Source organism: Aptenodytes patagonicus, chromosome 19 (genome assembly GCF_965638725.1).
Source record: "Aptenodytes patagonicus chromosome 19, bAptPat1.pri.cur, whole genome shotgun sequence".
NCBI lineage: Eukaryota > Metazoa > Chordata > Aves > Sphenisciformes > Spheniscidae > Aptenodytes > Aptenodytes patagonicus.
Genome location: NC_134967.1, coordinates 4,891,023 through 4,903,105, shown reverse-complemented (window position 1 = coordinate 4,903,105; position 12,083 = coordinate 4,891,023). Strand labels below are relative to the sequence as shown.

At 45.5% G+C, this 12,083-nt stretch overlaps 1 protein-coding gene across 2 annotated transcripts in view; it reads left to right on the top strand.

The window, feature by feature from the left end:
* TMEM201 (transmembrane protein 201) overlaps positions 1 to 12,083 on the top strand; it is a 30,359-nt gene that overhangs the window by 6,844 nt on the left and 11,432 nt on the right. For both annotated transcript variants that reach the window (XR_012996833.1, XM_076356142.1), the window contains exons 3-6: positions 477 to 671; positions 2,569 to 2,745; positions 3,359 to 3,750; positions 4,216 to 4,419. Coding sequence is in view for 1 of the 2 variants with exons in the window: in XM_076356142.1 (XP_076212257.1) it covers positions 477 to 671; positions 2,569 to 2,745; positions 3,359 to 3,750; positions 4,216 to 4,419 (968 nt within the window). In the remaining variant the exon portion in view is untranslated. The remainder of the gene's footprint in view (positions 1 to 476; positions 672 to 2,568; positions 2,746 to 3,358; positions 3,751 to 4,215; positions 4,420 to 12,083) is intronic.

Here is a 12,083-nt window from a genome sequence, read left to right as displayed (position 1 = left end):
GATCACTTGATCAAATTTGAGAAAGAATCCACTGTCCTGGGATGTGCTGACATAGAATGACAAAGACAAATTTTCCTCTCTTGCTTCAAAGGGCAAAAAGGGCCTTGACATTTTCACCAATATCTCTTAAGAATCTTTTTTTAATATATGGAACAATTCTTCTCTGCTTTTGTATTTTGGAACAGCTGAATTGCTTTATTTAGGGTATTAAATAACAAAGCCTGTCTTAAGCCGAAATCCACCACCACCACCTGCTTGCAGTAGGTGTACAGAACAGTGGAGGGGAGAGAAGATTTGAAGCATTTTGTCTCTTTTTTTTTTTTTTACTTATTTCTTTTGTTACATAGGTGAATGCATGGAGTGTAGAGCTCCTGACAGAGCTTAGGGAATCTTGTTATCAACCAGAGGATACCTAGCTTTGATTTTATGATCTCATGTTTGCTTTCCTTCCTGCCTCCCTTTTTGCTTCTTGTCAGAATGGAGACTACAACAAGCCCATCCCTGCTCAGTACATGGAACACCTTAACCACGTTGTGTCAGGTGGTACGACTTTCTGTGATCCTACCAAACCGCAACAGTGGGTAAGCAGCCAAATTCTGCTTTGCAAGAAATGCAACAACCATCAAACCACGAAGATCAGACAGCTGGCTTCATTCTCACCAAGGGAGGAGGTAAGTGTTCGTTAGGGACTGACATCACAGGAGAATGTTTGTACAAGGCATTCCCATGCATGTATCTGCTGTTCCTGCTCTGTTTAATTCCATGTTGCAGCCTAGTAAGCAGGAGAGAGAGGAATTTTTCAGTGTGCTATGGAATGATGCTCCAGTAGTCTTCAGAAGCCCTATGTGGCACTCCAGTGCAGAGAAAGTTACCGATCAGTGTTGCAAACTTACCTAATCCTACTCCAAAGCCAGAATGTAATGACCTGTTCTGGATGGACACTGGAAGTTGAAGCTTGAGCACAAAACCAAACGTGCAGATTGCTGAGATCAGCTTACAACTCCAGTACTTACCATTGACCCAGCTGAGCTTACAGGATCTGGTAGGCCCAAGAGCCCGCTAGTCACCTTGAAGCCTTAATAGATTTTGTTTTTACTGAGGCCTTGGCTGTGCTGCTCTGCTTTTACTAGTGGGGTGGGAGAGGAATCCTGTGCAGCCGTATCATCTCCCTGGTTAGGCATTTGTGCCTAGGAGGGCAAGGGGATTTTACAGTTACAGCAGCAGGATTTCCTGCTGAGCAACTTCGTGGCCTTCCCATTACTTAATATGTATGGAGTATAGGATAGTGGGATTTCTCCTTCACAGTTTTATGGCTTCCTGAAGTTTCATGCCGAGAATTTAGTGCTGCACTCCTTAGCTTTCAACCATGGTCAAGCCTTGGGGTTATAAGACTGCGCTATAGTGGGATGCGTTCATCCTTTGGGTTGCCTAATCCAGTCTGCTTTGTGTAATTGTAATGAGTTTAATCAGGATGACTCTCAGGGAATAGATTTAAATTTGATCATGTCTGATGAGAACATCTTTGGCTGATTCCCTTTTTTCAGCTTTATTTCTAGTCCCTGCCTCTTGCCAGGGGAGGCGAGTTACTTACTTGCTCAAGTAACACCAGCCTTTGGCCCCTTTTTAGGCATTCAGTGAACTGCAATGTCTGTGCCACTAAGAAACATGGGACTGTGTTATCCAACATGGTTAGACATGCGTGTCAGTGACAGCAGTGGCTGTTCTCAGCATTGCTGTCCTGTCCAGTGAGGGGTGAGCCTGCTGCTACTAGTGGGAACATGCCTAGTGCTACACATGGGAATCACAGTCCCATGTGATTCCTTCTCCATTCCGGCAGATGGAGCCTATGAAACTGCTGCAGCAAGCCCTCAGGCAGCTACAATGCATCTTTCTACTTCCCTCTCCCAAAGAAGCTGCATGCTTTCAGCTGTATGCTTTTGGTACAAGGATCTTGAGGGAGGCTGGGAGTGGAGATGGAAGAGCCCTAGAAGCCTCTGTGATAAGTGATGTGTCCACTATTGTGACGCTGAAAAACGTACCTTCGGCCCTACTCGCTGTCTGTTTTTACAAGTGCTCTTAATGATTTATGGAGCTCATCTCACCAGGGCCTTCAAACAGTGACAGCCTTTGAGTCTGGGACTGAGTTTTGGAAGGAGCTTGTCTCTTTCTCCAGCACTGTGGTGTGAAGGGGCAACAGGTATTTTGTGTCCCCTCATTTGAGGAGAGGAAGAGCAATTCTAGTTTTTTGTCTCATCTTCTGTGTTGAGTTCATAAGGTCTCGACAAAGACAGCAAAATTGGGCCACAGAAATTCAACGTCCTGAAATTGGGCCGCAGCAGCCTTCTCCAAGGGCTGTTTTGTCTCTTCTGGGACACGGAGGCTGGGTCAGCTGTATGCAAAGTTGGTTGTATCGCTGGCCTCCAGCTTGGTCACTGTTGAGGCCTGGTTTCAGGGGGCTGTTCCTCTGGAGACTGGAAGCATGCCTTGCGCACATGTCAGTAGCAAGCGTGATAACTGGTGAGGGACCTGCAGTTCTCACCTACTTTTCCTTTCCTGTTCTCTCACCAGGGCAAATACGATGAAGAGATTGAGGTGTATAAGCACCATCTGGAGCAGACCTACAAGCTGTGCCGTCCATGCCAGGCTGCTGTGGAGTATTACATAAAACATCAGAATCGGCAGCTCCGGGCGCTGCTGCTCAGCCACCATTTCAAACGCCGTGAGACAGACAAGACCTATACTCAGGTACATGGGGGGAGAGATGAGGGAATTTAGGGGGAAGTGCAGAGAACTAGGTACCTCTGCACCTGGGTTTGTTGCTGGGAAAGGAAGGCAGCGGCCTTGGGGCTCTGTAACTCTGGGAGCTTGGGTGCATGGCAGAAATTTAAAAGAGCACAGGATGGTTGCCACACATGCTCCTGATGTTAGTTTGAGGTTTTCCTCTTGCTGGTGTCATTCAGTGCAATTGCCAGAAGGCAAGTCTAATGTGACAATAAGAAGAGTGGAAGGAAAACAGTGGGACAGGTAGGAAAGGGGAGGTAGGGAAGCCAATTTATGAGTACAGTGCTGGAAACTACAGAGTACAGGGGGAAAAAAAGAAGTAGGAATGATGGGAATTGAATTATGACCTCCTTGCCTCACTGCCCTGCCTGACCTTGGCTTCTGCTCATACCTCTGCTGTTGCTCTTTGCTAGTCTACAACATCCCTTGTGGGGGTTGTAAGTACAGAGACTTACAAGGACTTGAGCAAAACTGTCCAGTAAACCATACAGTCTGGAAGTGTTTCATAAAGCACCATTTCAAAACCTTACTACAGTTCATTCAGCTTCTGACAAGGTGTTTCTCCCTTCCTCTGCAGAATTTATGTTCATCTTCCTCTTCTGCTTCCATAACCACACCAGCTCAGGTGATATTTCTGCGGTTCTTGGCCTTCCTCAGCTGTGCGTTCCTGGTTCTGATGGCCTTGTATGGGTCAGGCGACCCCTTCTCACTCAGTGCAGCAGTCCCTGCTCCTGTCTCCTCTGGTCCAGCGTCCATTCGGAACAGGACTGGCACAAGCTCACATGCAGACTTGGAAAATGACACTTCCGTGACGGTGGCAGGCTGGCGGGAGCTGCTCCACCTGCTCCCAGAACAGATGGTGGAGAACCTGAGTGCCGCCTGGGCTTACGGGAAGAATCACCAGATGGCAGTTGCTGTCCTTGGGCTGTTCACCTGCCTGTTGGCCATGTTCTTAGCTGGGCGGATCAGGTGGGTGTGCTTTTTTTCTTCTGTTTCACTTAAAGGAAAACTGCGTTATGTTGGAGATCTTTTGCCCTGTCTTGACTCAGTGAGCCAGGGGGTAAACATTTGCCAGAATGGCAAACGTAGTACTGGGTGGCACAGTTCTCCTTGTTATTCTTTGGGTTGCCAGCTGGCTGGCTGGAGACAGCAGAGGTTGCTTTGGATCCGTGCCTTGGTTCATTCAATTTAAGCTTGAATTACTGTGAATGAAAAGCTCCCTGTGCAGCTCTGTAATCTGGTAGAGAATGGAACTGACCAATTCAGGTACTTACCACAGCGGTGGGAAGGGCTGCAGATGATGTAACCGTAGTAAGAGACCTGCTCAGTCTGTGTGCCCTCCCCACCTTCTCTCCCCTTCCTCAGGACCAAGGGGGTTCATTGGTGTTTAAACTCTTACCTTGTGTCTTGTTGGGTTTCTTTTTGGCATTGCAGGCTCCGGAGAATTGATGCGTTTGCTTCAGTCTTGTGGTTCGTAGTGATGAGTCTGCATTTAGCTGAGAGGTACCTGAAGACGGAAACACCCAACTGGCTAGACACAGCCAAATTTGGCACCACGTCCTTGTGCTGCTTGGTGGGCTTCACCGCAGCAGTGGCTACGCGGAAATCAACGGGCCATCGGAAATACCGGCCCCGAAGGTCAGAGCCAGAGCAGTGACGCTGGGGGAAGGAGGAAAAAAAGCCTTGTGAACTCTTTGCGACTGGTGCTTCTCTCTCCTCTTTTTATTTTCCCTTCCTTTTTTTTTTTTTTTTAATTAGATAAGCAGTGAAGATCTTTTCTTCCTTTATATATATATATTCTTTTTTTTTTTTTTTTTTCCTTTTTTTTCCCCATCCTTGCTTCCCACTGTGCTAGCTGCTTGGAGCATTTCCGCTGCTGGTGCTAGCCAAGGAAGCTACTCCTGCTGCCTCCATTCTCCCTTCCTCCTGAATCCTACGTCAGCAGTGCAAATATCCAACTTCCCCAAAGCCAATTCTTCCAGCAGCTGCTTCACAAACTGCTCCATAAATGCAGCTTCCTCCCCATTCTGCTCCTCCAGCCAAAGAGATTCTGGCTTCTCCTGTCCATCCTTAGCCAGTCACAGAGGAATCCTCTGCCTTGATCCTCCATGGGGCCCAGGCCGCCTTCAGTTTTCTAATGGTGCTGGTCATTTTAATTTCGAACTGATGGGAACTTGCCTCTGGATTCCGAGTCCTCGTAACGTGTGCTGTAGTAACACTGCATGGTGTACAGGCATGCGAGGAGGGGACCACGCGTAGTCCATAACCTGGTTCTTCTTGCCTTCCACTGTGTAGCATCACTTAACTGCATGCTCTCTCGCTCTGCCGTTCTCCTATGACTCCTATTTTAAATGGAGAGGCGTCCTTAAGTGCTTTTGACTGGAACTTCAAAAATTTATTTAAAAGGGTGCTTTAAAAGGTTATGTAGCTCAGGGTGTCTTGATTGAATATCTGAAAGCATTCAGCTGGTTTAGGCTAAATTTTCAAATCTACCAGTGGCTGTTGCTTTCTATGCCGGTTTTCTTCGGGTTTTTTACCCACCCACCACCACCACCCCCCGAGAAGCATCTGTGTAAAAGCACAACTGGATAAAAACGCATATGTTCTTCCACTCCTGTAGCCTTAGAAAGAGAAGAAATATGGGACTAACAAGCACATGCTATGGTATATGATGAGCTTTCATTGTACGTCACTACTTATTCAATGTTTTCCTTATCGTTGAGAACACAGATTAGGAGACTGTGCTATAGGAAGGGGTGGGAGCCTCTGCTGTGGGACCGCGTGGCAATAGAGATGGATTTTTCTTGTTACTTGGAGGGGTTCTTTTTTGAAGTCTGGCATTGATGCTAATGCTGCCGAAGAAAGGGGTCTGGAAATTGTGACTTTGAGTTGAGTGCCTGGCAGTCGTCCGCTGAATGCTGGGATGACTGGATGTTACTGTGTGGGGAGGAAGGAGCTTTCAGCTGCTTGGGTTTTTGTAGGATTAACTTGTTGGGACCTCTTAGGATAAGCAGTCTGATTATCCTGCACTGTTTTTTGCAAGGCACTCCACTGAGTTTCTCATCTGGATTTGGGTCTTTCAAGAGGAAATAGCGTTGTTGCGGAAGATCTGCTATTTTCTTCTGTTCAGAATAGCGCAATGGAACTTGCCACACTAATAGTCTGATATAAGTTAATTGTGTGTCTTGATCTTCCTATGTATAAACTCTAAAATAATCAGAATGGAGCTCTCACTGTGAAGTATCTGCATCTCCTGCTGAAAGATTCGGACACTACCAGATGCTGCAGATGCTGGTGAAATTATAGAAGCTTTTTTAAAGGAAACAAAAGATATTTCATAGCTTTTCATAGTTATTCTTCAAACTGGTATTCATTGTGAAAGCAGAAGGGTAGCACTAACAAAAGCTCTGTAGAGATTCGTTAACAGTAAGCCAAGTTGAGAGTGTCATGGGAAGGTACAGCTCCTGGCTGAAGGACCATGTGCCTGTAACTTAACAACTGGCATGGGAAGGGGACAACAAACCTTCTTGCCATATGTGCTATCCTTCGGAACTTTTTTTAATGGTGCCTTCAGATAACTACAATATCCACCTCCAAGCAAACAGAACACGTTTCTCCATTCTGGTGCTTGTGAATGATGCTGCTCTGAGGGTTGTTTACTTACTTGTCCACAAAAGGAATCCAGCATCTGCAAAGTCTGGTTCCACTCTTCCGTGTTCCCATCGTTTATCAATCCTGACCCAAAAGGTTCGTCTTCCAGCTCACAGTCACAGATTGTTTCTTGTTCCAGTCTCAGACTTTCAAAATGCTAAATAATAACCACTGTGTCCCATTTCCCACTAGGACACTTTATTGAACTTAGAGAATTGTTTCAAAGTAAATACTACAAGAAGCCACGTGACTTCATCAAAACAGGAAAAAAGGCCAGCAGAAGCGTGCAGGGTCCTCAGTGCTGGGTTAGACTTTCACAGTCACTCTGGTGCCTCTTTCCTACTCTCCGTTAGGAGATTGTAGTAGGAAACTTTCCTTAAAAATCCAGTCGTTTTTCAGTACCTGTCAGCCTGTTGGAGCAGGGAGCAATGCTAAGACAGACGGTAGTAGGCTGGTGAAAGGACAGGAGGTGGCGGGGGGACACGGCAGTTTTGTGTATGGATGTGCTATCACTGTCTACTCGGCTTTCCTTTCAGTGCAGTGATCGCTATAATGTTTTCACCCCTGGAAAACTCCCCACTGCAGCGGCCCTTCCAACACCATCGTTCTGCAGCCCATCTGCTGTTAAAAGTGAGGTAGACAAAGCCACCTAATGAAATGGACACTGGAACCAAATCCAGTGCCAGCTCTGCCGTTCTCTAAACAAGCTGCGCAGAAGACCCAGGAAACCTTGAGCTATTACGTCCATTAAGTGAAATAAGACATCTAGACTCTTTTTTTTTCTTCCTCCCTTCTTCCTGCTTCAGTACTTTCAAGTTTTCCCCATAAAGTTAAATGTAGGAAAAGATTGATGTTTCTATTTAGCTGTGATTGTCTTCTGCACTTACCTATAGGAGTTGGATTGAAAGTTCCTGCAAGCTTCTAGCACGTGAACTTGCAACCGCCTGGTGTGGCAGAGGCGAGCAGTTCCCCTTGCTGCTCTGCTGTCAAGTATGTCCAAGTGATGGGAGGAATCTCATGTTTAGAAGGATGTATTGAGACCGCGAGAAGGAGGAGGGGTGTGAGCAGCTGACAAACTGTTAAAATGTGTGGGGATGGTCATGGTAATGTCATGCCTGATTTCTAATGGCAATATCCTTTCTTTTTTTTAATATGAATAAAATCAGTCTGTCCAAATTTTCTTGCCCAGTAGCAAGGAAACTCTTAAGTGGCAGCCTCTAAAGATGCTTGTCAGCCTCTTCAGATGTTTTGCTTTCAGGAGCTGAAAGTCAAGGCTGTATTAAGTTTCACTTTGTCCTATTTCACGTGGCCTCCTGTCTCTTCTGGGCAGCTGTTTTCCTCCCTTCTTTTTAGCAGCACTTTTTTTTTTTTTCTTTCAATTTAAACATGCCCCACCTCTGAGCCCCTTGGGGTCTGGTGCCTTTTTTGATGTTTTGCTGTTAAGTGTTACGTTGTTTTCCTGTGCCTGACATTTTCTTCTCTTGTCTTTTTTCCTGTGCAGTACTGTGAAGGGAGGGGAAGGCTGGACACTAGGTATCAGGAACAGGCAGTTGGTAAAACTGTGGGAAGGAGTGGGGTTTACACTGTGAAGCCTGAATAATACTGTTAAGAAATATTTTAGCTCTGTTTGCACAGCAAGTGCAAATCTATACTGAAAGAGTTTAAAATCTTTTCATCTGGGAGATATGTTAACTGCAATTGACATGCAAGCAAGAAATCCATTTGTCTTCACTTTATGCAGATTAATACAAATGAAGTATATTTACAGATTGCACTGATTTTATATGTCAGAACATCAGAAAGCAACTTCGTTTTATGGCCAAGCTGTACAACTGAAGCCCTGGTCTCTGTGGTGCTTTGTCCGCAACTTATAACTGAAGAACTTTTGGACTCACAATTGGAAAAATTTCAAAGGCAAAACAAAGTAACAAAACAGATATTGAAGCATGGTTTGATTTTAATGCCAAAGAAGCTTTTGTCTTTGCTCAGGTGTCAGCTTATTTTCCCACTTCTTGGTGCCTCAGCATGTCTGTGCTGCTGCTTCTAAAAACAACAAAAAACCTGAAAGCCTCAAAAACAAACTTGCAGCAATTGAATTTTTGGTCTTCTAGAGACTCTGATGCTGACAGTCTCCTCTCTTTCTGCTTTTCTCACATGCTTTTGCTGATGGTAGAGGATGATTGATCTTTTGGAGGAGAGGGAAGAAAGGAGGAGAAAGGTGTGTTTTCCAGAGGTGTTCTGATTTATAAACTGCTAGCATTCGATCTGTACCAGTTGTGTCTCCTTAGACAATTAGGCCTGAAGAAGATCAGTTATAAGTTAGCGGTATTTTACTGTTGACTGTTTCTGGGAAAAAAAAAAATAGCTAAACCACCACTGCCTTTACTGAGACTGTTCCTGCAATACTAGATTTTAATGCCAAATAGACTATTCTAAACACTATGCCATGCTGTAGGTTCTGTAAAGAAGGTGCTTTGCCAACTTTGCATTTTTTACTTGAGGTTCAGTTAGGAGATAACTCGGCAGTTAGATACGACATCTAACTCTGCCTGGTTGCTTCCCCCACAGTGAGTCCAGCAGAAGGAAATGTATGCTTCCAGCTCAGGTATTTTGGTGCAAGTCCAACATCTGAGCAACGTGCCACCATCCTCATGAAGCTGAGGTGCTATTTTGTATGACACATGGGTATACGTTTCCTTCAGCTGAGGGGGTTAATAGCTAACAAAGGGCTGGTAACTTACTAACACGGCTGACACAAAAATCATCCAGAACCCCTTGATCAGTGCTTTGAGCTTCTTGCTTTCACTTAGCTGGACTCTTATTTCAGGCCACAGAGGGACATGTGGTAACTTGTGGTCACCAGGTGCAGCTTTGTTGCCTGAGGCTTCTCCCAGCCACGCAGGCCAGAGCATGCAAACATCTTAACTCAACAGTATTAGAGGATTTTAGCCCAAAAGCCTCTAATTTCAGGTGCTGCTTTTTTACACTGGCCATGGTACCGGTGTCTGGACCAGAGGATGGTACTACAGAATGGAGCTGAGGGGGTGAGGGATTGTTAGTGGGTTTGTGTGTCACTTGAAATCAAATCTGCTCCAGCACAAAGTGGCTGACTGTGGTCTTTGCTCTCTCAGTGGCCGTGGCTGATCTGCCAGCTCAAAAGCATCTTGTACCCTGCCCAGCAGAGTTGGGTGTATAAAGGGGCCGACGTGGGTTCATTAAGTGCCTTTCCCTGGATGAGATTTTTGACAACACTATGTTGCTCTGCTTCAGTGGAACTGACGCAGCTGCAACTTGGGACAGCAGTGCCTGTATGTCTGCCAGGCCACTGCTTTTGTCCTTCACTTGCCACCAGTGAGTGCGGCTGGGAATAAGAGGATACTTGGGCTGCATTCTTAAATTTCTGAGCAACTCTGCAGACTATAGGGGGGTCGAGGGAGAACCCAGAGCTAGCAACCAAGTAAGCATCTCTGCTGCTGCTACTTCTGGTCTTCCTGAAGCCCTCACTGACATCAGCGCATGCAAACTGACGCCTTTGTGGCCCTTTACAATTCTAAATATGCTATATTTATATCCTGTTCTTTCTATTAACTCCTCCTTTCCTACATCTGTGCTTTGCATGCCCTAGTGAACTGAGCTTGGGTGTGTCAAAGGGTGAGGACAAGAGGGGAATATAAAAATGGTGTAGTGGTGTTTTATTTTGGCTTTATGAATATTTTTCAAGTATGCTGAAATTATGTGAAGCTAATAATCATGCCTAGATACTATAGAAAGTATGTATTGATGTATTGTGGACAAATTATTTATACTCTTATAAAAATTAATATAATTAATAGCCAGATGATTGCTCCAGACTCACTCCACTCATGAAAGCAGGGAGCTGTGGTGTATGGCTTTGCTTTCGTTTTTAAAGAGATGCTGTTGAAATTGTGTGCTGTCACATATAACCTGCCAGTTCACTCCAGGTGTGCCGTCACCTGCAAGTACACTTGGGTCCTCTTTGAGCCATAGCTCTCATGTGGAAGGGGCAGTACTCAGTCCTGAAGTGTACCTTGAGTCATTCCCTGTAAAGCCTCATTTGGGACCAAAGCTATCAAGTCCACAGGCAGGGAAGAGGTCCTCTGAACATTTTTGTCATGCCAGCAAGTCTGGATTTTTGTAGACGTGGGATGTGCGTATACACACACCCCCCTACCTTTGTGCCGCCAGCTAGGAGGGAAGGCAAAATTGATGCCAAACATCTGTCTGTACTCTAGAAGGTATTAGTGCAGGACCTGGCAGCTGGAGTATTTTCAGCTATAATTCAACCCTCCTTTTTCATCCAAAGCAGGACAACATGTAGGAGAAAATTCTTAGTCTTTGCGGCTAAAGCTTCTAGCTCTCTAAGTCGCATATCAAAATCTTAATGTGTCCGAGACCTGTGCCCCTTTTTAGCATGATTCTCCCCTCTCCCTGTGCCTGATTTTTATTCACTGTATTGCTCTTTACTCCTGATTCTGTCAGCTTGGCCGGAGGCACGGGTTATGGCACTGACTGATGTGATGCAGCAGACCAGACAAGTGACTGCATGTCAGCTCGCAGAAACTCGCTTATCTCACAGCCAGCAGTAAGACAATAGTGAGCTACTTCTGCAGTCGGGGCAGCAGCACCCATGCTGCCTGGAGAAAATGGTGCAGTTATACATGGATAACTCATAGCTAAATTATGATGGGACCTTAAGTCCGGAGGAAACATTTTACCCCATGACTGACACATGGTTCCCTGGCTGCCTGCGGGCAGATGAAGCTGGGCCCATAGAGCAAGCTGCCTGACTGTGACTGCATGTTACCTTCTTACTTCATGTACTGAATTATCTGATAGTAGGAGTGGGTCCATCTACAGCCCTGTAGTCTGACCTGACCCATGCTCTCCCATGTCTCTCTCTGACCCAGGGGTGATGCAGCATCTCTGTGTAAAATGGGAATTAAAAAGGCGCACACGTACGGTGGTGTCTTTGGATAAGAGGGAGGTATTGGGACAGAGGAGGGGAGGCTCTGCTGGCAGGAGGTGTTTCTTCAGGACAGTGTACGGTCCCACACCATGTAATACTCTTCTCTAACCTATTTATTTATTTTTAAAGTATCTGTGTAGCAGAGTTGTGCCCAACTGTCTAGTAACGCTGTGATCATTGTAAACACTAATTAAGATACCCAATTTTTGATGTTCACGATACCAAGTTCTGAAATAAACGGCTTCCGGGCCCTGACTATTTCCACAAACTGTCTGACTCCAGAGCCTTTTTTTTTTTTTTTTCTTTTTCCCCTTCTTCCTTTTTTGGTTACTTTTTCAGTGTTACCAGACCCACTGTTATCACAAATGGCTTGAAGCAATGCAGTAGTCTGAGAGCAAAGATGGCTGCACTGCTCCATTCCAGGGCTGTGATGTGGCTGCTTCCTGCCTTACGATACTCTTGATCTCCTCACCTTTTTTTCATCTGCTTCTGAAAGAACTTTTAGTTCAGCTGACGATTCCCATGACAGCACCCCTGCTTTTTAGCAGCATCTAGCCCTCTTGACATGACAGTGGCAAACACTAAAGCGAAAAGCACATAGAAAAGGAACAGGATTTTGCACGTGTTGCAGGAATTTACTTTGTTCAGAGCGTATCAATATTTA